This window comes from Malaclemys terrapin, chromosome 21 (genome assembly GCF_027887155.1).
Source record: "Malaclemys terrapin pileata isolate rMalTer1 chromosome 21, rMalTer1.hap1, whole genome shotgun sequence".
NCBI lineage: Eukaryota > Metazoa > Chordata > Testudines > Emydidae > Malaclemys > Malaclemys terrapin.
The window spans coordinates 6,159,505-6,183,587 of NC_071525.1; the positions used below are offsets into that span (position 1 = coordinate 6,159,505).

The 24,083-nt window shown below is 44.3% G+C and overlaps 1 protein-coding gene across 2 annotated transcripts in view; it reads right to left on the minus strand.

Moving 5' to 3' along the window:
• OTUD7B (OTU deubiquitinase 7B) overlaps positions 1–19,276 on the minus strand; it is a 71,566-nt gene extending 52,290 nt beyond the window's left edge. For both annotated transcript variants that reach the window (XM_054011297.1, XM_054011296.1), the window contains exon 1: positions 19,138–19,276. In XM_054011297.1, the coding sequence (XP_053867272.1) occupies positions 19,138–19,159 (22 nt within the window). In that variant the 5' untranslated portion in view covers positions 19,160–19,276. The remainder of the gene's footprint in view (positions 1–19,137) is intronic.
• Positions 19,277–24,083: the final 4,807 nt, after the last annotated feature.

Below are 24,083 nucleotides of genomic sequence, written 5' to 3' on the forward strand. Positions count from 1 at the left end.
GTAAATCCTGCGAGAGGCTGGAGCTAGGTTGACAGGAGAATTCTTCCATCAACCTAGCAATGTCTACACTGGGGCTCAGGTTGGCATAAGTACATTGAACAGGGAGTGAAATTTTTTTTGTTTTTTACAGTCTTGAGCAATGTACTTTAAGCCAACCTAACTCTACTGTAGACCAGCCCTTGGTCTCCACATGGGATCCTGTCACAACTATTAAAGTACAAGGGCTAGCAGCCTTGCTGCCATCCTACTTTTGTCACTGTTCTCACGTGCACTCCAGTTGACCTATTGCTCGTCAATGGCACGACACTGAGATCTATGTTCCGAGAACTCGGTCTCATGCATTTCTGTCTTCGGCACATTAAAAACAACTGAGGTATAAACTTATGTAATGAAAACAGGAAAAATAGTTAGTCACCAGTGCATTGAAAATGCAGTAAATTATAACTAATGGAATACAGAGACCACAGTAATGCTCACTGATTGGTTACTACTGAGAACACCACATCTTTACAGCTTGCAACTTTTAAGCCACTTAATTTTCTTGACAGTTTCTCTATTATCCATGGTATGCCAACAATCACCACCCCACTAGATCAGACATTTCATGGTAAATTGACTGGTTTGACAAAAGGTCATAGCGGAAAACCATAGAGCCCACCATAACCACTTACCAGGAAGTGCCCTCCCACTAGAATAATACATTCCATTGAAGCAACTTTAAACCCTACTTCCTCTTGGTCAAACACTTCAAAACAGTAATAGTTTATTTGTCTGGACATTTCCCCTCCTCCAACATTTAAGTCTTGCTTGAGTTTATGATATTACAGACTCAAATCCTACTGTATACAACCCCACAATTTGGCAAAACAAATCTCACTAAAATTCAGTTTCAGAACCTGGCACTGGCAGGTTCATCTTGCAATTATGACATTCATACAGAAGTTCTATATATGCTCACTCTAATCCTCTCGTTTTACTGTTTTTGTCTTCTTCTATTGTGTTTCAGGCAGCCCCTGGAGCAGTCTCTCCTTGTCCCCAAACACACTATCTCTCCTAGCAATCCCCCATAATCAATAGCCTATCACAATATCTTTTTTCAGCTGCTGTCCTGTGCTCTTCTGCTTTATCTACTTAGATTACCAGATCTTCAGGGCACAGAACATTTTACCTTTGTAAAATACTGTAAGTTATTAAGTATTTCCTCAATACAGCTTTCCATACGTATTTTCCTAAAATACTGCCTAATTTCAAAATACAATAGGTCCTTCCAAGTCTAACATACCAGTTCGGATGTATTAAATTCCAGCCTTCAAAATCAAAGAGGAAAACCATGAAAAAAGAGATTTAAAGCAATGAAGTTTGATTAAAAAGGTAATCCTCAGAGTCAAAAGAAGAGCCGTTTAGTACAAAAACAAGCAAAAATAAACCTCCCAAAGTTGTGGCAGTAGCAATGCCACTAGCATCTCAACAACTGGAGACTTTGAGATGTAAATAACACCCCAGCCTTATTTTAGACTATTGAGAATGATGTCAATATTTTCCTCTAATGGAGCAGGACTACTCATTTTAAAACCACAATGTCCAAGACTGTTAGGAATTCTCAAAGTTCAACGCCTCTTCTGCTATGATGCAGACTCTGAAATATGCATGCAAAACATGAGGAGTGATCCGTGTAGAGTCAGGCTGATAAAATGTCTTGCACTTCTTGATTAAGAAAACCGCTCTTTGAGACAAACACTGGCAAAAACTTCCAAGTCTACAAAAGACAAACACCAAATAGCAGGAAACAGAAGGAACCACTAGAACTTAAACTTAACCGAATTTTCAGACACACCAAACAAATTAGGGCACGATAAAGACATCAAATCAGCTATAGAACTTTGCTAGAGAATGTCAAATGCTGCTAGTTCACATAATTTTGAATTTTTTTTTAAATTACCTTTTTCTGGTAATAGATATATAGATAAAATTTAGATGAGCACTGCTCATCTTGACAAGATTACAACAACGTTGCTTACAAAATCCCAGTTTGTTTTAAGCAGTCTGAAGTACAATTTCTTAGCACCATGGCTGATTTGTTTCTGAAAGGCATGTTAGGATGAATACATAGGTGCACCTTTACCTCTCTGCAGACGAGAAGTGCATACAAAACACAGTGTTCAGCTCCTGTCAGTACCTCAAGCTTCAGTAGCACATTACAAGGAAAATTAATTTACAAGCTACTGTATTTTTACCATCAGCCTCTTTATCTTGACTGTCGACCACATGGACACCTATTATAAGCATATTAACATGACAGCTCATTGCAGTAAGTTCAGCTGGCTAGTTCTTCAGGGAAGCCTATTGAAAGGATGAAGTATCTCAGGATACCTCTATGAAATCTGTACGATTTCGCTAACAATTTTTGTAAAAGCTAGAACTAAATTATGACTTAGTTTTATCACTCTTCCTATTCACTACAAACGGGCAGTAAGTCAGTTCAGCCGCAGTTTGGTCTCTACTCCCCAAAGCTGCTGTTAAGCTTACTAAAGTCTGGTTACATCACAGGAGGGATGGCTTTTTATGCCTTCTCATAACTTTGCTTGTTCATATTCAGACATAAGGCATAAGGTTGCTTAGCACTGTCTTGCGCCCTTCTGGAAGGCGAAGGATAACTAAACTTTACCATAAACCTCTGAAAACCCCAAAACATACATGTAACATGCCCCACTGCACCCCTAAATAAACTCAGAGGTCTGAAGGGGCTCAATCAAATCAATGGGATGATCTCAGCAGAATGAAAGCGCAACATGGAGATAGCCTGAAACAACAGCTCTAAGACGTGTAAATTGTACCATTCATCTTAATGGGAGTTCTCCAGCCCCTTCTGAATTCAGAGGTCTGTGCCTGTAACATCCACTTAGCCACTATGTCTACACTCTACCCCATTGTGGACTCCAGGGGTGTGAACGCAGAGTGCACCAAAATGTTGCACTCCAGCAGCCCTTTGTGCATGCTGCTGCAAACTAAAGGTATCTTTAAAGGTTAACACAGTCCACGTGTTGCACGGAGCGTGCAACATTTTGGCACACTCTACAATTTGCACCCCTGCAGTCTAAACCAGTGGTTCTCAACCAGGAGCCTGGGGCCCCCTGGGTGGCCACGAGCAGGTGTCAGGGTCTCTGCCAAGCAGGGCTTGCATTAGACTTGCTGGGACCCAGGGTAGAAAGCCGAAGCCCCACCACATGGGGCTGAAGCCTGAGCAACTTAGCTTCATGGGGCCCTGGGTAATGGCCCTGTTTGCTACCCCCTAATGCTGGTCTTGGCTTTTATATGCAAAAAAAACAAAACCAGTTGTTGTGGCACACATGGGCAGTGGAGATTTTATAGCATGTTGCGGGGGCCTCAGAAAGGTTGAAAACCCCTGGTTTGAACCGCAGTGCAGGTAGACAAGTCCAACAGTCTCATCTCCCCTCAATACTGCATGCCTGTGGCATGCACTGAGCATGCCTGTTCTCAGCTCCCCAGCCCAATCTCAGCACTACATGCCTGCATCAGGCACCAAACAGCCCTGTTCTTACCTCCCTGCACAGACTCAGACTGTGGTACCCAGTGCTGCAGAGTTCAGCGAACCCCTCCTAGCACAGTTTCATCCTGTCAAGGACTCTTGGGTACCTCCCTCATCTCATTTTCAGTATGGCAGCCTCGCCCCATGTCACTGTTCCAGGCTTCCTATCCCAGACAGTACTACCCACCAAATTCTCCCAAGTTAGATGGCATCGTGGGTACGCTGATAGGCTGCTGACCCTCGTCAAAATTGCACTTACAGCTTAATAGTGTCAGCTGAGGTGCTCAAGCTCTTGTATAGCAATACTTTGACATATTTCTGAATGGGTCCTTCATTCCACTGAATAGCTGAGCCCAGGGGCAGTCCAGCAATATGAGTTTTACGAGGGTCAAAGGTTAACTGTTTTTCCTAGCTCTGCCCCAAGAAATGTTAAAAGAATTGAAAATTCTAAAAGCCAGATCATTTTTAGGTGTAGCTATATCTTGAGAAACCCCTTGACCAAGTGTCCCCAAACTTGCTCCAGGCATATTCCAGGCCCCAGCGAGGCATACCAATTCTCAAAACAATCAGAGAATGCATATGGCTCAACCTTAACTATGATGCAGCATGGGTGACCCCCATAAAATAAAAATAAATACACACATATATATATATATATATACACACACACACACACACACACATTTTGCCTACACAGATCTCCATGTGCTTTGCAGACATCAGTTAGTTATCCTAATAGAACAAAAATACCCACTTCATAGTGATGTCATGATGGCTACTTAGCATTTTACAGACATTAACTAAGCTATAAAAAGGCTAATTAACTTCACAGTTATGACACGTTGGTAAGTATTTGCTGTCTTATTTTACAGATGAGAAACTGAGAACACAAGGGAACTGTCACACAGTGAGAGCATGAGGTACAGCCAAGAACAAGCCTCAATTTCAGTACCTTGGTCAAATCTCTGAACAACATTCCATGATTCATTTTTCAAAAGTAGCGTAAACTCAAGAAAAAAGTTTGGAAAACAGAAGTCCTGTTATCTTAGTACACACAGGAATTGGTTTTATTCAATATTCAACTTCTAGTGCAAAATATGAAAGAATATTTTTAAAGGCGCGCGCACACACACACACGGTTGAACTTATTACAGCTGACACTGAATTATAGTAGCAAATCACCTTTACAGAGGGTCTTCTCAACTTTTATCACATCCTGTTTAAGCAGTTTATGACTTGATTGTATCATGCTGAGACTTGAATATTTACCCAGACTTAAATCTACAGTTGTTTAAGTTAGTCAATCAGTGGGGGAATCCAATCCTAATAAGTGTTCGGCACCTCCAAAGACCATGTGCAAAGTGTCAGTTCAGTTTCAGTTGCTTTTCTCTGCTCCTCTAACTAAAAACTTTTTAAATCCCAGTGGACTTTCAAGAATAGAATTGTGTCCAGATAATCCTCTCTTCGTGTATTAGGTTTAAAGAATTCTGCCCCAAAATGGAGTTAAAAGAATTATTATTGGGATTGAAAGAAAAAAAATGAAATACTTCTAAAATGTAATAATAACCACAGGGTCAACAAGAATGAGGAAAAGAGTAGAATAAAGGCTATTAGTACATTTTGTACTTATCCAGTTGCGCATACGTATTTCAGCCATGGCATATCCTTATATATCACAGAACTACATGTTGAGGATTTCAGTCTGATTCATGGATCGTTCCTTGGGCCTGGTCTACACTACGACTTTAATTCGGATTTATCAGCTTTAATTCGAATTAACCCTGCAACTGTCCACACAACGACGCTATTTATTTCGATGTAAAGGATAGAAGATGATTGGATTTTTGGTTACTGGATGTTTAACTTGGTTTGTCCTACTCTGTACACACTGTCATACTGCAAGAGTGATATTCAGGCACCAATAACCTCCTTTTGAGGAAACCAGTTTCTCCAGAGTCGTACATCATTTTTTAAATAAATTCCAGTGCACTAAATAAAACAGAGACAGGATGGCAGTGATGCTAAGTGAATGAATTAGGCCTGGTCTCTGATTAATCTCTGGAGGCATGTGGTCAAATCAAGATTCCCTTTAGGAGTTCAGTTTGTGACATTTTAAATGGCTGATTTTTTTTCCCCTAGATGCGAGCATGATATTTTAATCAGACATTAGAAGTTCAGCACTTTCCTCTGATACTGGCTTGTAGCGGACCACCATGTGCTGTGCTCAAGACAGATCTCTCACAAAGCAGAGATTAGCAAACTGAGTGAGGGCTGCTGTACATTGCGAATTTACATCAGTGAAGCTACATCTCTCAGGGGTGTGAAAAATCCACACCTCTGAGACATGTAGCTATACCGACCTACCCCCTGGTCTAGACACTGCAAGGTCAATGGAAGAATTCTTCTGTCGACTTTGCTACACACAGGTGATCCATCTTTCCAAGAGGCGTAGCTAGGTTGATGGAAGAATTCTTCCATTGACCTTGCACTGCTTGGATGTGAAAAATGCTGCATCGGCACAGGTGCAGTGCTTAGGTGAGAACACTCCTATGCCAACGGAGAGAACCGCCATGCAAAGTTGTCTGCTGTTAAAACACCCGAGAAATAGCTGCATTTGAGCAGTGGGTAAAGTCACCCCTATGTATAATTTATAAAGCTTTACACACACACACAAAAAGTTATATCCAAGCCATTTTTATTGGTCAGAAGCGAAGTATATCTGGTATTTTACCCAAGTCTCTAACAAACACAATGCAAAAATCAGAATAGTTCTGTGGTCTCTTATGGGCCTCTGGAGAGATCAAGCCCTGATATAGGTTTATGCAAAATACTATATTGAGTTACAGTACAGAACTTTTCTGCCAACAATTAGAGTCCTTATGTCCACAGCCTACAATACTGGAGTCATTTGCCTTGTCAATACCACTTGTCAAATAAAAAAAAAAAAAAAAAAAGCTATACACCAAACTTTGTTTTTAAAAACCGTTCCCAGGTTTGCATTTGGCATTGAATCAGATCAATGTGCCAGATGCTATATCGGTTGTACACAAATATGAAAGCAAAACATTACAGATTCTCAAATTGGCAACTGCCCTTTCAGCACGACTGATAAGAGCCTCTTGCATTACAATTGTTTAAGAATTTTAATAATTTGGCTTCTATAATAAGTCGACCTTCAGAAAACTGGGCAATCTTATGAAAGCCAGTAGTACAGCATCCAATCTTGGTTCTGGCACAACACTAGCAAACTGAACGGGGGGGGGTGGGTGGGAGGGGGGGGAAGGTTTGGTATTTATTTTTGCCCAACTTTAAGTAATTACTCATGAAAAGACTGAGTGCACACATTGTTTTGTTTAAGGTTTCTCAAGGTTTAGGTTTCAAGAAAGAACATTCTTAAAGGATGCTAAAGGATTTTGAGCCTTTGGGTCAAATCCAGCAGCCCCGTGGAAGTCAAAGAGACTGTTCATGCCGGTAAGTGTTGCAGGAACAGGCTCTTAAAAATGCCCAAGAAAGCATTTTTGTCTTAAAGTAACTATGAAAATCATAGTATGTGCACACCTGTTTGTTTACAGTACTTGGTGTCAATTTCCTATTCACTCATGATCACACAGGTGACTTATTTATACAACACCCAGCACTTCATTGGGCATCTTTGTGATTTCAGCCCAAGAAATATATTTCATTTTCCAAAGAATTTAAAGTTGTTTATCTGACTTTGCCTTTTATTTTTAAAGGTGCTTTTACTTGAAGAACAGCAGCCAAAGAAGATGTCTATCCTAACTTCAAGTACATTCAAATGTTTCCTGTGCTGTTTAAAATAAAAATATATACATTGAAATTGGGATGGGTATGTGCAGTTCCCAGCCAAGTTACAGAAGCCTGTTTTTAATAGGGCTTGGGTGTGTCAAATGTCAGAAAGACTATGTCATAAGATGGTCTAGGCTATGAGGTAGAATGGAGGAATTTAATGAAGATGTACTTAACATTAGTAAATGTACACCAGGGATAGTGAGGCAGAAGCAGACTAAGTGGGTCCTAATCCATCTCTAGAGCCTATGATTCCAATTTAATTAATTACTAGTGCATTCTCTAACTTCACGATATAGGATTTTTTTTTTTTTTAATATGGGGAACATTTTAGGCACAAAACCTATACCACGATATTGAAGTTATGATACAACTCTAATGCTAGCAACTTCAAAGCTAAGCGTAACCTTTAAGTTTCTCTCTTGCATTTTTACCCCTTCCTTCCCTTCACCCCAAATTGAGTGTGCAATATTTAACAAAACGATCACTACTTAAACATAGGGTTAGCAGCCATAAATTAAACTGTGGCTCAAAATGTTATTACATAGAAGCATTGGGAAAACAATATTAAGATTGCACTGTGCACTATGAGCCACACGTAGCTCTGATGTCTAATAAACCTTACATGAATAATACTCCTTGCTTGGCCACCACACCCACAGAAATACAGAAAATGAATGCCATAAGTACTAAGTCACATTAAGAACATCCATATTCATCACTACTAAGTTTAATTGCCTTCTTCTTAGCAGTGAAACGATAGATATGTAAATGCACAGAAAAGGAGGCATCACTTTTAGCTGTAACCATACCCTGATGGAGCCATTTGAGGGAGGAACTGGGCCAACCTATCAGGAAAACTCAGACAGGCCTAGTAGCTGCTAATCTCTGAACAGGAGGTGAAAAACAATTTGTATGAATCAGATTCAGAAAGCAGACCGCATTCAGTATGTAGTAACCATAGGGTTCCTCCCTGGACTCCTAAGTAGGTAGTGCAAGAGACAAGCCCACAGGACTGCCAAATAGGGTTGAATTGTATTTCAACTTTTAGTATGAACAAGGCTATATTGATAAGGTGAAGTATTTAAGTGTACAAAATCTTTAGATTATTCACGCAAAGCTTAAGCACACAAGACACTTACAGAAGTTAACAACCTACTTTTGCAGCCCCCCAGCAAAAGTTAACCATGTTGCAAAGACGGTTATAAATGTTGTAGTGCCCCGGGATGGTTAAAAAACAAGACACGGTTGAGTCTTACATACAGGACTGAACTACTGCAAAACTGTAGCATAGTAGATGTAATGTCTATACTAGACAAATTAGCAAAGCTGTACTGGCAAACCCTCCTAATGTAGAACGTCGACACAGGTTATGACAATATAAAAAAAGGGGTTTTGACAGCATACTGCACCTACACTATGACTTTTGCCAGTACAGAAATGTCATAAAAATATCACACCCCTAATCAAAATTATACTAGCAAAAGTTTTTAATAAAGATCTGGCCATAGACAAGTTTAAAAAACCCAAAACGAAAAAAAAAAAGCAATCCTGAACATCCATCCTTTGGGGTCCATGAGAGGAAAAAGCTGTTAATAGTTTGTATTAGGAACTTGCTGTCCTTAATCCTACCTTCAAACCAAACAAACTATTCACAAATATAAGTAACCCTTTAATCAGTGTGTTGTATATGAAGCTCATATTCCATTCGCTAATGTTTAGAGCCAGGTTTTCAGAAAGTATTGAACAGCATTCATACAAATACAGCCCCAAATATAAACCGAGGCTGATCTGTCAGTATCTTTCTGAGTTGCATCTGCCTTTCTGATCATTTATGAGACACATACCAGCCAAACTTTCTGAAAAAAGAAGGAGTTATTTTCCAAACCATTAAGCTACGCAACAGAATTACACTGTTAAGCACACATGGTATTCACTGGTTTCAGAGTAGCAGCCGTGTTAGTCTGTAGCCGCAAAAAGAACAGGAGTACTTGTGGCACCCAGATTGAATCTATGTCCCCATGTTAAGTATCCTTACACCTTGTCAACTGTCTGAAATGGGCCTTCTTGATTATCACCACAAAAGTGTTTTTTTCTCCTGCTGATAATAGCTAATCTTAACTAACTAGCCTCTTCGAGTTGGTATGGCTACTTCCACCTTGGTATGTTCTGTGTATATCTTCTTACTATATGTTCCATTCTATCCATCTGATGAAGTAGGCTGTAGCCCACAAAAGCTTATGCTCAAATAAATTTGTTAGTCTCTAAGGTGCCACAAGTACTCCTGTTTTTATGGTACAGTGTCCACTGTTACCATAATGGTGGATACAAGTAGTACCTTGCAATTGTTTATGTAGCAAAGATAGTATCAGAATGTATTAATCTAATTAGCATGCTACAATCAAAAACAAACATATGGAACCATAATTTTGCATGGCAGTTTACAGAGACTAGAGTCATGGTCCCTGCCCCAAAGATCTCAGTCTAAATTATACACACATTCAACATGAGAATAGACAAAGGAAAGAGAAAGGGGAAAGAATAAAACTAACTGATGAAGTATGTTTATTCACTTACTGTAAGTTAAGCACATTAGATACATTCTTAAAGTCACATGTGTCTTCCAGAGCATAATGAACGAAGTGTCAAATTTTACCAAGCATCTTACCAGAACACAAGTAAAAACCACCGTATCAAAGGAACTGTTTGTGCCTGCACCCAATACACTAGTTCCAGGATTGAGAACTTGAGAGTTTTCACATGATCAAATATACACTTCAAAACGTAAAGAAAATGAAGTGAGATGAACAGCTGCTTTGTTAAAACTTTAAATTTTACTGGAAAGTAGTAGTTTATGATTTCATAAGGGCCACTGCCAAAGTTAAGCATTAACATTGATCTTAAATGCAACCCTGTGTTGTACATCTTAGGTAAATCCAGAAAAATATCTCCAAAGAAATACATTAGGAACATGAAACTTAAAACATATACACCCCTTCCCCAGCTTTACTGTGTGATCTTCTTGTGTGGGAGGAAGCACAGACTAGTGGATAGACCATGGGGCTGGGAGCCAGGACTTCAGGGCTGTAATCCCATTTCTGTTACGAATTCACTGTTTGTCCTCTGGGGCTCAATAGCCCCCCCAAACCATAAAACATGGATGAGAGCATTTTAAACAGGGGTACTGGGACGCTTAAATGTTTGCAAAGTATTTGGAGATCCTCAAATGACACGTGACAGAAGATGCTACTTTTAAAAAAATTAAATAAATGTGAGCTATAACAAACACACCTACAAGAACAAGACCTACAATTTGGGAGAGCTTTGGAGGCTGACCAAGTTGAAAGCACCCATCATTTTTAAAAAAAATATTCAAACATTTTTAAATTCTGAAATAGGATTGTGTCACCCATACCACAACCCTATTAGGAAGTCCCTGAACACGAGACAACACAACATGCCATCGGGAATCAATTTCATCAGTTAAAGAGCAAGGATGCATCTGGATACGAGCACTGTGCAATGTTTTCTTCCTCCCTTATCACAATACGGTTACACAGAAGGAATCACCCCAAAGAGGTGTATTGTGTCTTGCATTGTGAAACCCCATATGTGCTGCAATGCCCTGGCATACCTAAATCTTAACTTTACTGTCAAAACCTCAAACCCAGAAACCCACTAAAAACCCTGAAGTGAAGTGGTACGTTTTCTTTTTGTTCCTCCTATAAATATGGCCTCCTTAGACTTGCACTGAAAACCTGCTTGAATGGAATATTCATGATAAAATCCTTAGGGTAGGCAGGAAAGACTGCCGTGCATTAAGCAGTCCAACACCTGTTCTGACCAAACCCTGCTCCTTATCAAAATAGCTATTCGCAAAGCAAACTACACAATTGGCCTTGTTCCAGATACGTGAGATCCAAAACACAAAGTCTTTCAGGGTGGTTTCTAACTTTTGTCACAGTTAGCTTTTAGACACCTCTCTTCCTTCCCAAGCACATTGCTGATCAGACATATGCAACGCTGGTTAGGTGTCTAATGTACTCTAAAATAGCCAACACACACCAAAGCCAGACTAGTAACACAATGCAGAGACGACAAACACAATGAGCCTGATGTGATCCAACACCTTTATTATATTTGCTAAGTGCTGACTATGTTTAGCATTGTATAAAAGACAACATACAAATAATTCCTGGTTATTGGGCAGCCTTGAGGAAGGATACCTATTCTCCTCGCACTGCCAAAAACCCATCAGTTGAGATAGCCCGAGTGAAGACCTGTCCCAGTCTGAGACATCCAAAAAGCCAAAATGTATTAAGTTTCAACTTGAATGACGATCCTTTGTAATGAGATGAGCTACTGCAGGATAGCAAATTGTATTCTCCCCCCAAGTGGGGTTTTCAGACACGGGAGGCAAGACATTTTTAACTGAATATCCTGGGTCCAAAAGCTGTATGCACATTACAAAAACCAGCTGCTAAGCAAGGATAGTAATAATGCTAAAAGTAAGTAGTTTCAAAACATTTTGAAACAGAAGTGTGTCTCCTTTCTAAATTAAGGACGTTTTAACTTTTGTAAAAAACAGCAACTACACTTTTTATAAGTTGCATCTTCCTAATTAATTGTATTTTTGTGCTAGAATTAAAATATGACCTAACCAATTTCAACATTAAGGCCGAGAGCTTAAGACATTTCAAACCCGATTGAGTTTGAAAGAGTCTAGAGGTTAAACCTCAAAGTATGAAATGCAAAGAGGTCTCTAGACAGAAAGGAGGCTGTCTGAGTAACACTGAGCTCCTACCCACTTCACCACTATCCAGTAAATGCATGACTGACTTCACCCTTCATTTTACATATTAGTTCTAAAGTGTTTCTCTCTCTCAGGTTAAATTAAAAACTCTAGTTTTCAGTTTCAGAGCGCCGCCAAGACAGAGTAACTGACCAAAATGCAGCAAGGACTGAATCTTAAATAATATACATTATGTTAATATGCATTATTATTATTAAAGTACAGTGTTTCATACTAAAAGCAGTGAACTGTGTGTGTTCAGTGACTAATTTTCAAACAATACTTGTGCCCATCTAACTTTCAACAGTATTATTTAGCACCATTCATCCTTTAGGATAATTTCTATAGCATCAGCACTGAGATAGGTTGCCAAAGTTCTGCACAAACTATATAGATACTGTACATATGTAATGCAGACATCTGTAGAGGAAAGGATGGCAACCAGTCATAACAGCAGCCTACAGGAGGCTGCATAACTTAAGGGAGGAGGAATGGTTGGCCTGAGATACCCAGAGTAAACCAGGAGTCTCATGAAGACTGCCATCGGATCTTTAATATCCATGCAAAGCAGACAGAATTCTGGACTGTAAGGTTTTGTCCTAAGGACCCCTATACTGGAACATTCACAGTGTTGCATTTAGCCTCCTCATGAGGGTGAAGGGCTGTGCTGGCAATGAGAAGACAATGCAGAAATGAGTGTGTGAAATGGAAGTTTTACACAATTAAGCCTTTTTTATGGTAGAACTTGACAAAAAGAAAACACTGTAAAACCATGAAAAAAACTTCTTTAAAAACATTACCCTTCCAAGAACAGCTTAAGCAATGTATGCTCTCATGACATTTCTAAGCATGGGTAAGTACAGACTCACACGTGTTCTTACAATGCCAGAGCCAGTTAGCTTCAAAGGCGCCAAACAATGTGTGAATGATCCCTATGCAACCGTAATACTGTTTCTTAGCCACACAGTCACATTACAGAAATTATAATACCTAATGAATCAAGTTAGAATCTTTCCCCCACTTCAGCCAAGTACGAGGCACTTATCTAATATAAACAAACACAAGTAGTTTTCTTATTGGCTATCTGCACGGATAGAAAGTTTGAGAAAACTGCACCTGTATAAAAGTCAGGGTTTAGGCCGGAAATACTTAGTGACCTGATTCTCAAAACTACTGAGCCATCTCGGTTCTCACTGACCTCCCATAGGAGCTGAGTGCACTCAGCACCTCTGAAAATAAGGCTGTAAGAGATTTAACTACACTATTAGGCACTGACTCTTACATATACTATCTTTGATTTAGTAAACTTCTGGACGGTATAGATATTTCTTCGGTTTTCATACAGCTTACAGGACACATTAAAGAGTAACTTATGGTCAACCTGTTTAAAGAACTTTTACAGCTGTGACACTTGAGGAAAAACACATTTAGGCAAAGAGATTTATTTGCCTGATATTCAGCATCTCTTTTTGCAATACTGACCAAAAAAGACAGCAATGCCATTTTAGACTGCAAAAGCATCATGTCAGGGAACAAAGATTAGATATTGCTTTATATATGGTTCTGGCACTGGGATGCCCAGAACTTTAAGTGGTCTCATCAGAAAGATAGCAAACTCTGGAGAAGAGTAACAAAAATTAAGGCGCTGGAGAGACCAAGTCCGGAGGAAAGTTTACAGAGCTAAATATAACCCACTCATACCTGCAAACACTTATATTAAGTTTGGAGGAATTTCACATGCATAAAACACAAATGGTGAAATCCTGACTCAATTTATTTCAACAAAGTTAGGATTGCATCCATTGGTGGGAAAGCAGTTTAGGAGGATGGATAGAATTACAAATAAATAGGATGAAGTTAAACAAATGGAAGTTAATTCTGAGTATCTGGAAGTTCATTAAACTATGGAGCAGTCTCCCAAAGCAAGAGGACTCGACAATGCATCAGAAAACGTATTACGGGGCTCAATCCCGTGTTGATTAGGGGATGAGCTAGATGGGACCTAAAAGGTCCTCAACCCTAATTTCTATAATTGACTCCTTGTGCTTGTATAACTCTCCCCACCACGCAGTGTAGTGTTTCCTGTTGCTCCGTCCTGCAATGAAGTTATAATACTGTTTTTTGCAGCACCACAGTCTGGTGCTATGGCAATGATGGGGAAACTGTAAATAGAGTCTATGACTTCATGGCAGGATCAACCAGAAGACAGGAAGGGAGGGAACAAGCCCTTAAAGATGTGCATGCATAACAGATTTCTTCCTTGGATTTACCTTTAAAATATATCAATTTAAATACACTACCAGCTGAATTCACCCACTCCCAGTATAAGTTGACTTCTTTAGTACATAAAAATGGAAAGACATTTTAAAAAAAATTCTTCCAATCTGGCATTCCACAAAGGGAGATGCAAAACGTGGCAGCTGTTCCAACTGCCACACAACTACTTTGCCAGTACATCTTATTTTTCATTAGCAACACACTCCTTTTTCACCATCGGATATCTCCCGAGCAAAGACTGCCATTCTTGCTAACCTGTGGTAGCATTTGGTTATTAGGACACAGGAGCTCATCACCAAACAAAAGCAAAAGGAAAGGTTTCACTCCTACACCTTAACACTCAGGAATGCTTAAGTATTATTCCCATTTTACAGACAGGTAAACTGATCATAAATTGTCACAGCAACTCAGTGGCAGCCATCAGATAGAACCCAGCCGTCCTGTGTCTCTAGGGTAATCACTAGACAACACTGCCTCCTGAAAGCATACAGAATACCTGTCCCGTTATTGCATTCCTTACATAGTGACTCCCACTATCGAACATCAATGCAAGGACTGTTTCCCTTAAGCATGGGTTTGTCTGGGGTGCTCAATAGATGAAGTTGGTGAGTCATGAGCCCTCTCACCCACAGTGAAAGCACACAGAATCTACTGTTCTGCAGTGAGGTAACCTTTAATTATCAAGGCAAGAAACTCCCTTTCCTCATCAGATTAAGACTTGTAAACTCAGGTCTTGTTTTTAAGCCTGTCATTGCCTCACTACGCTCACTTCAAGGCAATGAATTTCTTCTAGCCTGTATACTCATACGCACACAGCGCATGCTGCACTGCAATATAAAGCCTTGCTTCCCAGCATTTATCAGCAGGATGCATCTCTAGCTCATATTTGGCACCATTAAAAATAGCAGGCACATGACAGACAATAGGCTTCTAATAAAACGAAATCCTTAGTGCGACCAGGCAGGATGATAGCATAGTCCATTCTGATTTATATCAGAAAGTAGTATTTACATACAAAGATGGCATTTGCAAGCCATGTCGATTTCTAGTTTGTTAATATTAATCCTATTTGGTCCACATCAGAGTAGCCTAAACAGATTAAAATGATTTGTTATTACTCCCTTGCCAGTGAAAACATTTTAATAACCTCACGAGGAGGCAGGTGGCCAGAAGGAACCAGTGACATCACTGTCCCGCTTGTTTACTATTAAAAAGCAACCTTCAAACCTGAAAGTTCTGCACTACTTCCTGTCACTGCTGCCCTTATCCTCACTCACCCACCTGCATTTTATCTTAGCTATGAGCTCCTTGGGGCAGGATCTAGAAGTGCAATGGGTGCCTAGCACAACGGTGAACCATCGCACCCTGTGGGTGCCACTGTCACTCAAAAGTAGTATTTATTATTCATGACAAATGAGAAACGAACAACGCTTTTGGACTTCTCATAGTGGCTTTATCCCCACTCGATCTTTTCCTTAATATTAATATAATTGTGCAAAAACGTATTATTTCGTTTCTATAGGACCATAAAACAAAATGACATCTTGTTTGACTTGGCTGCCATCTGCAGAAAATAAAAGTTGATTATTCTGTCCCAGAATCTAAACCTGCAAGGTGCCCCAACTTCCACTGACCACCGTGGGAACTGAGATTGTTCAGCACCACTCCAGGTCAGCTCCTTAGTGCTCTTTATTAAACTACTTTGGCCCTGATCCTGCAATAAGCTTGGCACAGGTAGACAGAGCCCTCTGCCTGCACAGAGCCCCAATGGCTTCACCAGGAGTCTGGCTAAGTGGAGCTCTTTGCAAGACCAGGGTCCTAGTCAAGACCAAGTTAGAAATCACTGACTGAGCAGCAAGAGTTCAGACACAGCCATTTATGCAGCTATTGACTTCCATTAGGATTAACATATGCACTAGCATTTCTGACAGGACAAAATATTATAGTAGAATCTTGGGCTATTTCAGAGCATGCCCCAATTAGGAACTATTTTGCAGAGTGCAAACCTGAAGGCTTGATTTTTTTTGAAAGGTTCTCTTGGGTAGTATTTGGGAGGAAACCCATTAATTAAATTTGCTAGAAGTTTGCTCCCACTTTATCCAGGTCATCTAATATATCTTTACGAAAAATAAAGATGTTCAACTGCATACTTCTTTTCAACTTCAGGCCTTAACATAGGTAACATAACCCTGGAGTCATCATTAAAATTCTCAGGACAGGAACCTCACCTGCATCTTTGTTCATGAAAGCCCTAGTATACTGAAGGTGCCAATAATTACTGATGCATCATAAGAGTTAGAAACTTTGATGAAGTTCATCCCCCTGCCAGGGCAGTGCAAAGTCCCCAGTTGAGCGCATGTGACAAACTCTTTACTACATTGGAATTAGTCAAAAGATCAAGAGATAAATAGAACTGAAAGTAAAAGACACTTTACATCGTGAGTAAACACTGGGAGTAAACACCCATTTTTCTTTTGAATTCAAGAGAAGAACCAATGATGCAGATATAGGTGAATGCATGATCATTCACCTATAGCCTTGTGGATGCATGATAAGGTGCAGAAGACAGGGTTGGACTTGATGGTATAATATAGCTTTTCCATCTTTAACTGCTGTGAGCCACTGAGGGTAGCCAGTCTAAAAATACACAAGAGTAGTAAACAGATAATGGGGATTCCTAGCCCTATGTCCACCCCTATCCACAGTTAACCTATGAATTACAGACACAGGAAATCAGCCTTAGTCATCAGCATCTCCTAAAGTTTCTGTTTGCATTGCAACTTCAAGTTAACAGGTTTGTGTTACACACACACAGAGCTTCACCAAATACTAATACTAACTTAGCACTTGTATAGCATTCTTAAAAAAAAAAAAAACACTCAAGAGGGCAGCTCATCACCCTTTCATATCAAGACTGAAAGGACACTGTATTAGAAAACCAAAACAACCCTCTGAGGACACAACAACAGCACTTAAGATAAAGCTGTTTCAAAGCTAATGACATTGTGACCAGTGTAGCCTAAGGAAGATGTTACCCAATTTCAACCTCATTTATCAGAGCTGACTAGCCTAAGAGAGAAAGTTTAGTGAGACCAATTAAACAAATTAAACCTTGCATTGAGGCTTCAGACACATGGGTCCCTAACTGCTTATCACAGGAGAGAGAGTCCACAAAGCAAACACTGCCTGCAGCTGTTTGTCCAGCAAAGTCACCCTTAAGCGTAATGAAAAATAATAAGAGTCAAGGAGATAACACAGAAAAACAAAACTCGAGAAGGGGAAAATCATCAGCCAGAAAGGGGGCGGAGGTGAGGGAGAGTTGGCCCCTGCCTGGTGCTGAAGCAAAGGAGGAAAGAGGGAGGAAGCTGTAGTGAGAGGTGCGAGGAGGAAAGGGAGAGTTGGAGCGAAGTGAGTGAGGGCGAGCAATAGTACTGCGTAGCCAGCTGGCCCGCTTGTGGGCACCGTGGGGAACAGCTGGGAGTGATGGGGGGATAGGGTGACCAGATGTCTCTATTTTATAGGGACAGTCCCAATATTTGGGGCATTTTCTTCTATAGGCGCCTATTACCCCCCACCCCCATCCCGGTTTTCCACACTTGCTGTTTGGTCACCCTAAGGTGGCATATCGGGGAATAAGGCCGCAGGGGCAGGGAAGGGAGTTAAAGGGAGCAGTGGGGGAGTGCTGTTGGGAAGGAGGGGGCCAGGTCTGGGGGTCCTGGGATGAGGGGGAAGACCCGTGAGTAGGGACTCCAGGAAGGGGCTGAGGCCAGGGGTTGGGGAAAAGGGCTATGGGAGGGGAGCGGGGAGACGAGGCAGGGGGTCGTGGGGGCAGAGTTAAGGGCGAGAACGGGGAGAGGTTAGGGAGGGGCTGAGTCAGAGACCTGGGAGGGGTTGATGGGGGGGGTTATACATAGATCTCGGAGAGAGAGTTCGAGGGGGAACCGGGAGAAGCCATTGAGGGGGGGCTCGGCGGGGGGGGCCAGGAGGAGCCATTGGGGGGGCTCGGCGGGGGGGGCCGGGAGGAGCCATGGGGGGGGCCGGGAGAAGCCATTGGGGGGGGCGGCAGGGGGGGACCCGGAGGGAACATTGGGGGGGGCTCGGCGGGGGGGGCCGGGAGGAGCCATGGGGGGGGCCGGGAGAAGCCATTGGGGGGGGCGGCAGGGGGGGACCCGGAGGGAACATTGGGGGGGGCTCGGCGGGGGGGGCCGGGAGGAGCCATTGGGGGGGCTCGGCGGGGGGGGCCGGGAGGAGCCATTGGGGGGGGCCGGGAGAAGCCATTGGGGGGGGCGGCAGGGGGGGACCCGGAGGGAACATTGGGGGGGGGCTCGGCGGGGGGGGCCGGGAGGAGCCATGGGGGGGGCTCGGCGGGGGGGGCCGGGAGGAGCCATGGGGGGGCTCGGCGGGGGGGGGCCGGGAGGAGCCATTGGGGGGGCTCGGCGGGGGGGGCTCGGCGGGGGGGGGGCCGGGAGGAGCCATTGGGGGGGCTCGGCGGGGGGGGCCGGGAGGAGCCATTGGGGGGGCTCGGCGGGGGGGGGACCCGGAGGGGGGGGGCGGGAGGAGCCATTGGGGGGGCTCGGCGGGGGGGGACCCGGAGGGGGGGGCCGGGAGGAGCCATTGGGGGGGCTCGGCGGGGGGGGGCCGGGAGGAGCCATGGGGGGGGCTCGGCAGGGGGGACCGAAGGGGGGCGGCAGGGGACCCGGACGGGGTAAGTTACCCGTGGGCAGCTCCAGCTCCATCCCCGCGCTCGGGGTCCCCGGCCGGCCGGCGCTGAGGGGTCCCCGCCCGGGGGCGGGTGTCTGGCGGAGGCCGCTCCGGGACCCTCTCGCTGCGCCGCCGCCGCCTGCTCGCCGCTCGCCTCGCTCGCTCCCGTCTGGGGGAGGGGGGTGTGCGCCGCTCCGAACCCTCCGCCCCCCGGGTTTCCGCCCGGACGTCTTTCCCGGGGACACGGGACACTCAGGCACCGCCCACCCCCGGCCCGGGGCCAATCACAGCGCTGCGCCGCCACTCCCCCCGCACTGCGCCTGCGCGGCCCGTGGAGGCGGGTGTGGGCTTGATGGGCAGGGGGCGCGCTCGCGCCCCTGGCGCGCGACAGCAGCCGCCACGCCTGCCCCCGCCCCGTGCACCACCTCGTGCGGCCCTTCCCCTGTGCAATCACCCTGCACCCCTCGCCACGTGCCAACCCTCCCCCGTGCAATGCATCGCCTGCCTGGCAGCCTCCCCGACACAACCCCCTGCAGCCCCCACCACAACGCTGTCCAGTGCCCCCCAGGCACTCAGCCCCAGGCTAGAGGGCTATTACAGGGGTGGGTGGGTGAGGCGCTGTGGCCTGCCATGCGCAGGAGGGCAGACTAGATGATCATGATGGTCCCTTCTGGCCTTAAAGTCTGGGTGTGCAAAAAACTTTCCCGTATAATGCACACACCCCCTCACACCCCAAGAACATCCAAGGGCAGCAATTGCCAGGAGTAGCGTTCTCCCACCCTGCCGACAGAAATACTTCCCCTGGCCTTTACAAGCTGCTTGTTAGATCAGCTCCCTCGCTCAAGGCCAAAAAGTATTTGTTGCTAATTTGAGATTTTATTACAAGTCTCATGATATTTGGTGTTCTCAAAGCCCCAGCTTCTGGAAGCATGTGATCTATGTGCATCCGAAGAAGGGGGCTGTAGTCCACGAAAGCTTATGCTCTAATAAATTTGTTTAGTCTCTAAGGTGCCACAAGTACTCCTGTTCTTTTTGCGTGACTAGGTGAGTATCTCAGCTTTCATTAAAAATCAAACAAACAAACCAGAAAGTTTCTAGCCTTTATGGTTCTAGAGAAATGCTGGAAAATATGATCCCAACGGTAGCCTAAAAGTTCAGAAACCACCAAAGCAAAGGGAAAGACCCAAAAGTATTAATTTAAAAGATCATTTAAAAAGTAATGCTTATTTTTAAGCCAATTTCACAGTTTGCGGGGGGGGGGGGGCTGATTCATGATTTTTGAATGGTTGGGGTTGGTGCAGAGACTGCATTTCTGAAAAAACCACTTGCTGAAACAGTAGAAATGAGTAAATGAGGGGTTTTCTTTGGGTGTGATAAGGGAATAATGATGTCTAGGAGTTGTGAGGAAGACACAGACAGATGCAAAATGGTAGTGAATTTTACATCCTAGCACATGTTCAGCAAAGACCTGATCTCTTGCCCCATGACTGTAGGTTCTAGGCAGAGGGGTTACTTGAATATTTCAGAGTGGTAGCCGTGTTAGTATTTATCCATTTTAGTTCAGCAAATACATTTTAAAAAAATTAACCCCCTCTCCTCCCCCCGCCCCCAAATTCCACTGTTTCACTAACTCATTAATTGCTCTGTGGATTTTGCTCCAGTGTATAGCCTCTAGGTTGAGATCAAGCATGGAAAATTTCAGCCCGAAGGGAGAATTTGAGAATGTAATTGATAAGCCGGATGGTCATGTGGGGTTACAATGCTGGGCTGGAACTCAGAATATTTGGGTTCTGTTTCTGGCTCTGCCAAGAGCATCTCTCTGTGTGACTTCGGGGGAGTCACGTCATTTCTCAATTCCCCATCAGTAAAAAGGGGATAAGGCTTCATTTGCCTATTTAGATTTCAAGCTCTTTGCGGCAGGGATGTCTCTTGTTATGTGACTGTGCAGCACCTACCACAACGGGGCCCTGATGTTGGTTGTGGCCTCTAGGTAAGAGCAAGCAATTGCTACTTTTGGAGATTGTTAGTTGATGGTGCTTCTGTCTGTTGCACAAACAACACAGTGCTATCCTGAAGCCCCCACCCACTACGAAGAAGCTCCTCAGTGCAACCCTCCCCACAGCAGCTACATGGTGAGTTAGTGTGCAGCAAGCCAGAGTGTGAATGTACAGGGCCATGCACTAACGCACTGTGTGGTCACTTACCATCACTCCAGGACTTTCACTGCACAGTAGCAGTGTCCACATGGTGAGTTAGTGCGCAGCAAAGTGGCGCGCTGTAGATTCACGTCCTGGCTTTCTGTGCACTAACTCACCATGTGGATGGGCCCTGAGTAAGGTCTGCGTAATGGTCACTGAGATGCTGACGTACAGCAATGCAGGGAGAATGCTCCATATGGCAGGAGCTGCGGAGGAGAAGGCTCTTGCACCAGCAGCAGTGAAAATTCAGGGAAGGGGCTGGATCGAGCAGGGAAAGTGATTTGGGGCCCAATCCTGCTCCTCTTGAAATCACTGGGATTTTTGCTATGGATTTCATTGGGGGCAGGAGCAGGGCCTTAGGGCCAACCCATTGCAAAGATAGTGGAAATGTCCGAGGCCCAGGGAATGTGGTTGCTCTTAAGTATGATATTGTGTTATATGGACTAATGGCCTCATCCTGAGATCCTTCCTCTGGCAAACAGTCTCACTGCAGTCAATAAGATTTGAAGGAAAACATAAGAACGGCCGTACCGGGTCAGACCAAAGGTCCATCTAGCCCAGTATCCTGTCTACCGACAGTGGTCATGCCAGGTGCCCCAGAGGGAGTGAACCTAACAGGCAATGATCAAGTGATCTCTCTCCTGCCATCCATCTCCACCCTCTGACAGACAGAGGCTAGGGACACCATTCCTTACCCGTCCTGGCTAATAGCCATTAATGGACTTAACCTCCATGAATTTATCCAGTTCTCTTTTAAACTCTGTTATAGTCCTAGCCTTCACAACTTCCTCAGGCAAGGAGTTCCACAAGTTGACTGTGCGCTGCGTGAAAAAGAACGTCCTTTTATTTGTTTTAAACCTGCTGCCTATTAATTTCATTTGATGACCCCAAGTTCTTGTATTATGGGAATAAGTAAATAACTTTTCCTTATCCACTCAGCACCTGACAGGATCAGACCCTTAAGCAGGACCTTCCAAAAGGTCATTGACTCATACCCAGTATCCCTTGCCCCCTTCACTCTGTCCTCTCTCCAGTCTGGAATCCTTTTAACCACCGGAGGGGGAGGGGGAATGCCTAAGCCTTTGCCATAAAATCATAAAAGCTCCTTCTTCCTCCTCTGCAATCGTTTTGGCCTGGGTGCCCCAGGAAGTCTGGGGCATAGAAGATGAGGGAGCAGAGGGAACAATGCTCTGTGGGCTGCCCTGGCGCTCAGACCCTGAAAGGAAAGGGACGGCTTGTACCGTATGGGCTAAGGGGCACCAAGTGCTTTGCATTCCCCCGGCCGTAGGCTGCCAGCGCTGACAGGCGAGGCATGCTGAAAATGCACCGCATCAGCTGCTATTCATTTTATTTTTAAAGGCAGGGAGGATGCAGCTCCCAAAGCCAAGCAGAGGTTCCGATAGCCACGCCGCATGGGATTCTGCCACCGGCCCAGAGTAACTCTATTGGCCCCTGGCTTCGCACAGGCGCGACTGAGGTCAGGATCTGTCCTGCAGCGACGGGGAGTTATTCAGGGCTGAGAGAACCCTGCCAGCGTAGGAAGGAGACCTCACTGCAATGCATGTGTAATAGGCCCACGTTTTCCCCGAGCTCTGGGTGAGCGAGGGAGGAGGCAGCGCTGAGCGACTGGCCTGCAGCTACACATCAAAGTTTAAAATCAAACCAAAGCACCGAGGGCAACAGTAGCCTGGAACCCATCACAGCATGTCAGCAGGGTGTAATCCATACAGCATGTGCTAGCTGCGCTTATTCTGCATGCCAGTGGGCAGGCGCTAACAGACACCAGGGTCTAGTGGTTAGAGCAGGATGCAGGAAAGCTGATTCTCCATTGCCCTGCACTTTGGGCGGTCCTTTACATCCACGCAAAATGTTACCGTTCCCCTGGGGTAGCTTTCTGCATGCACTTTGCGCTGCCAGAAATAACTCCCCAAGGAGCAAAGGACTCGGAGTCAGGACTAGTGTGAAATTTTTTTTGTGGGTTGAAAACCGTCTTCGATTGAAAATTGTCAACTAGAGGAATGAGTTGTCAATCCAGAGTCGGGCTAAAGATGTGCCTCTCTGCACTGGGGGCACTGCTAACAGCAAACACGGCAGGGAAGAGTGTTTACAGCCATGGGACTGGCCTTCCAGCACTACATTTATCTGATGCTCTTTTTTCTAGCCTCCGCTTCCCTAGAGCACCCACTCTCTGCTAACCAGGCCCTTTTCTGGGCGGGGGGCGTGTCTCATTTTGGGTCCCTAAAAATTGAGGTGCCCCACATTGCTGGATGCCTTAATTTTTGTTGGGTAGAATAACGTCTTAAAATCTCCAAAACATTTCTATTGCCAGCATTGTTTATAACCAAACCTATGTGCTAGGATGCCCGTAACAATCCCAGCACAGCCATGGAGCCTGGGTCACCCCTGGTACTTCGGCTGGGTTTCTGACTGGTTTGATCAGGCCCAAGGGACAGCACAGCAAGGCTTCACACCGCCCCCTGCAGGCGTCTGGTGGATGTGGTGCTGGGTTGGGACTCAGGAGGGAGATTTGGTTTCTGTTCCTGGCTCCAACCTGTTGTGACTAGAGGCAAGTCCCTTTCCCTCTCCGTGTGTCTGTTACCATCCACAGAGGGTGGGAGGGGAAAGAGACCTGAGGCAGGGCTTAGCACTTACTATGGAGATGTGCAGTGCACAGCAGAGTGATCATAGCTGGGGCCTCTAGAGTCCAGGCATTACTAATACAAGTGATTTGCCAGGACTGATTCTCCAGGTATCAGTTTTA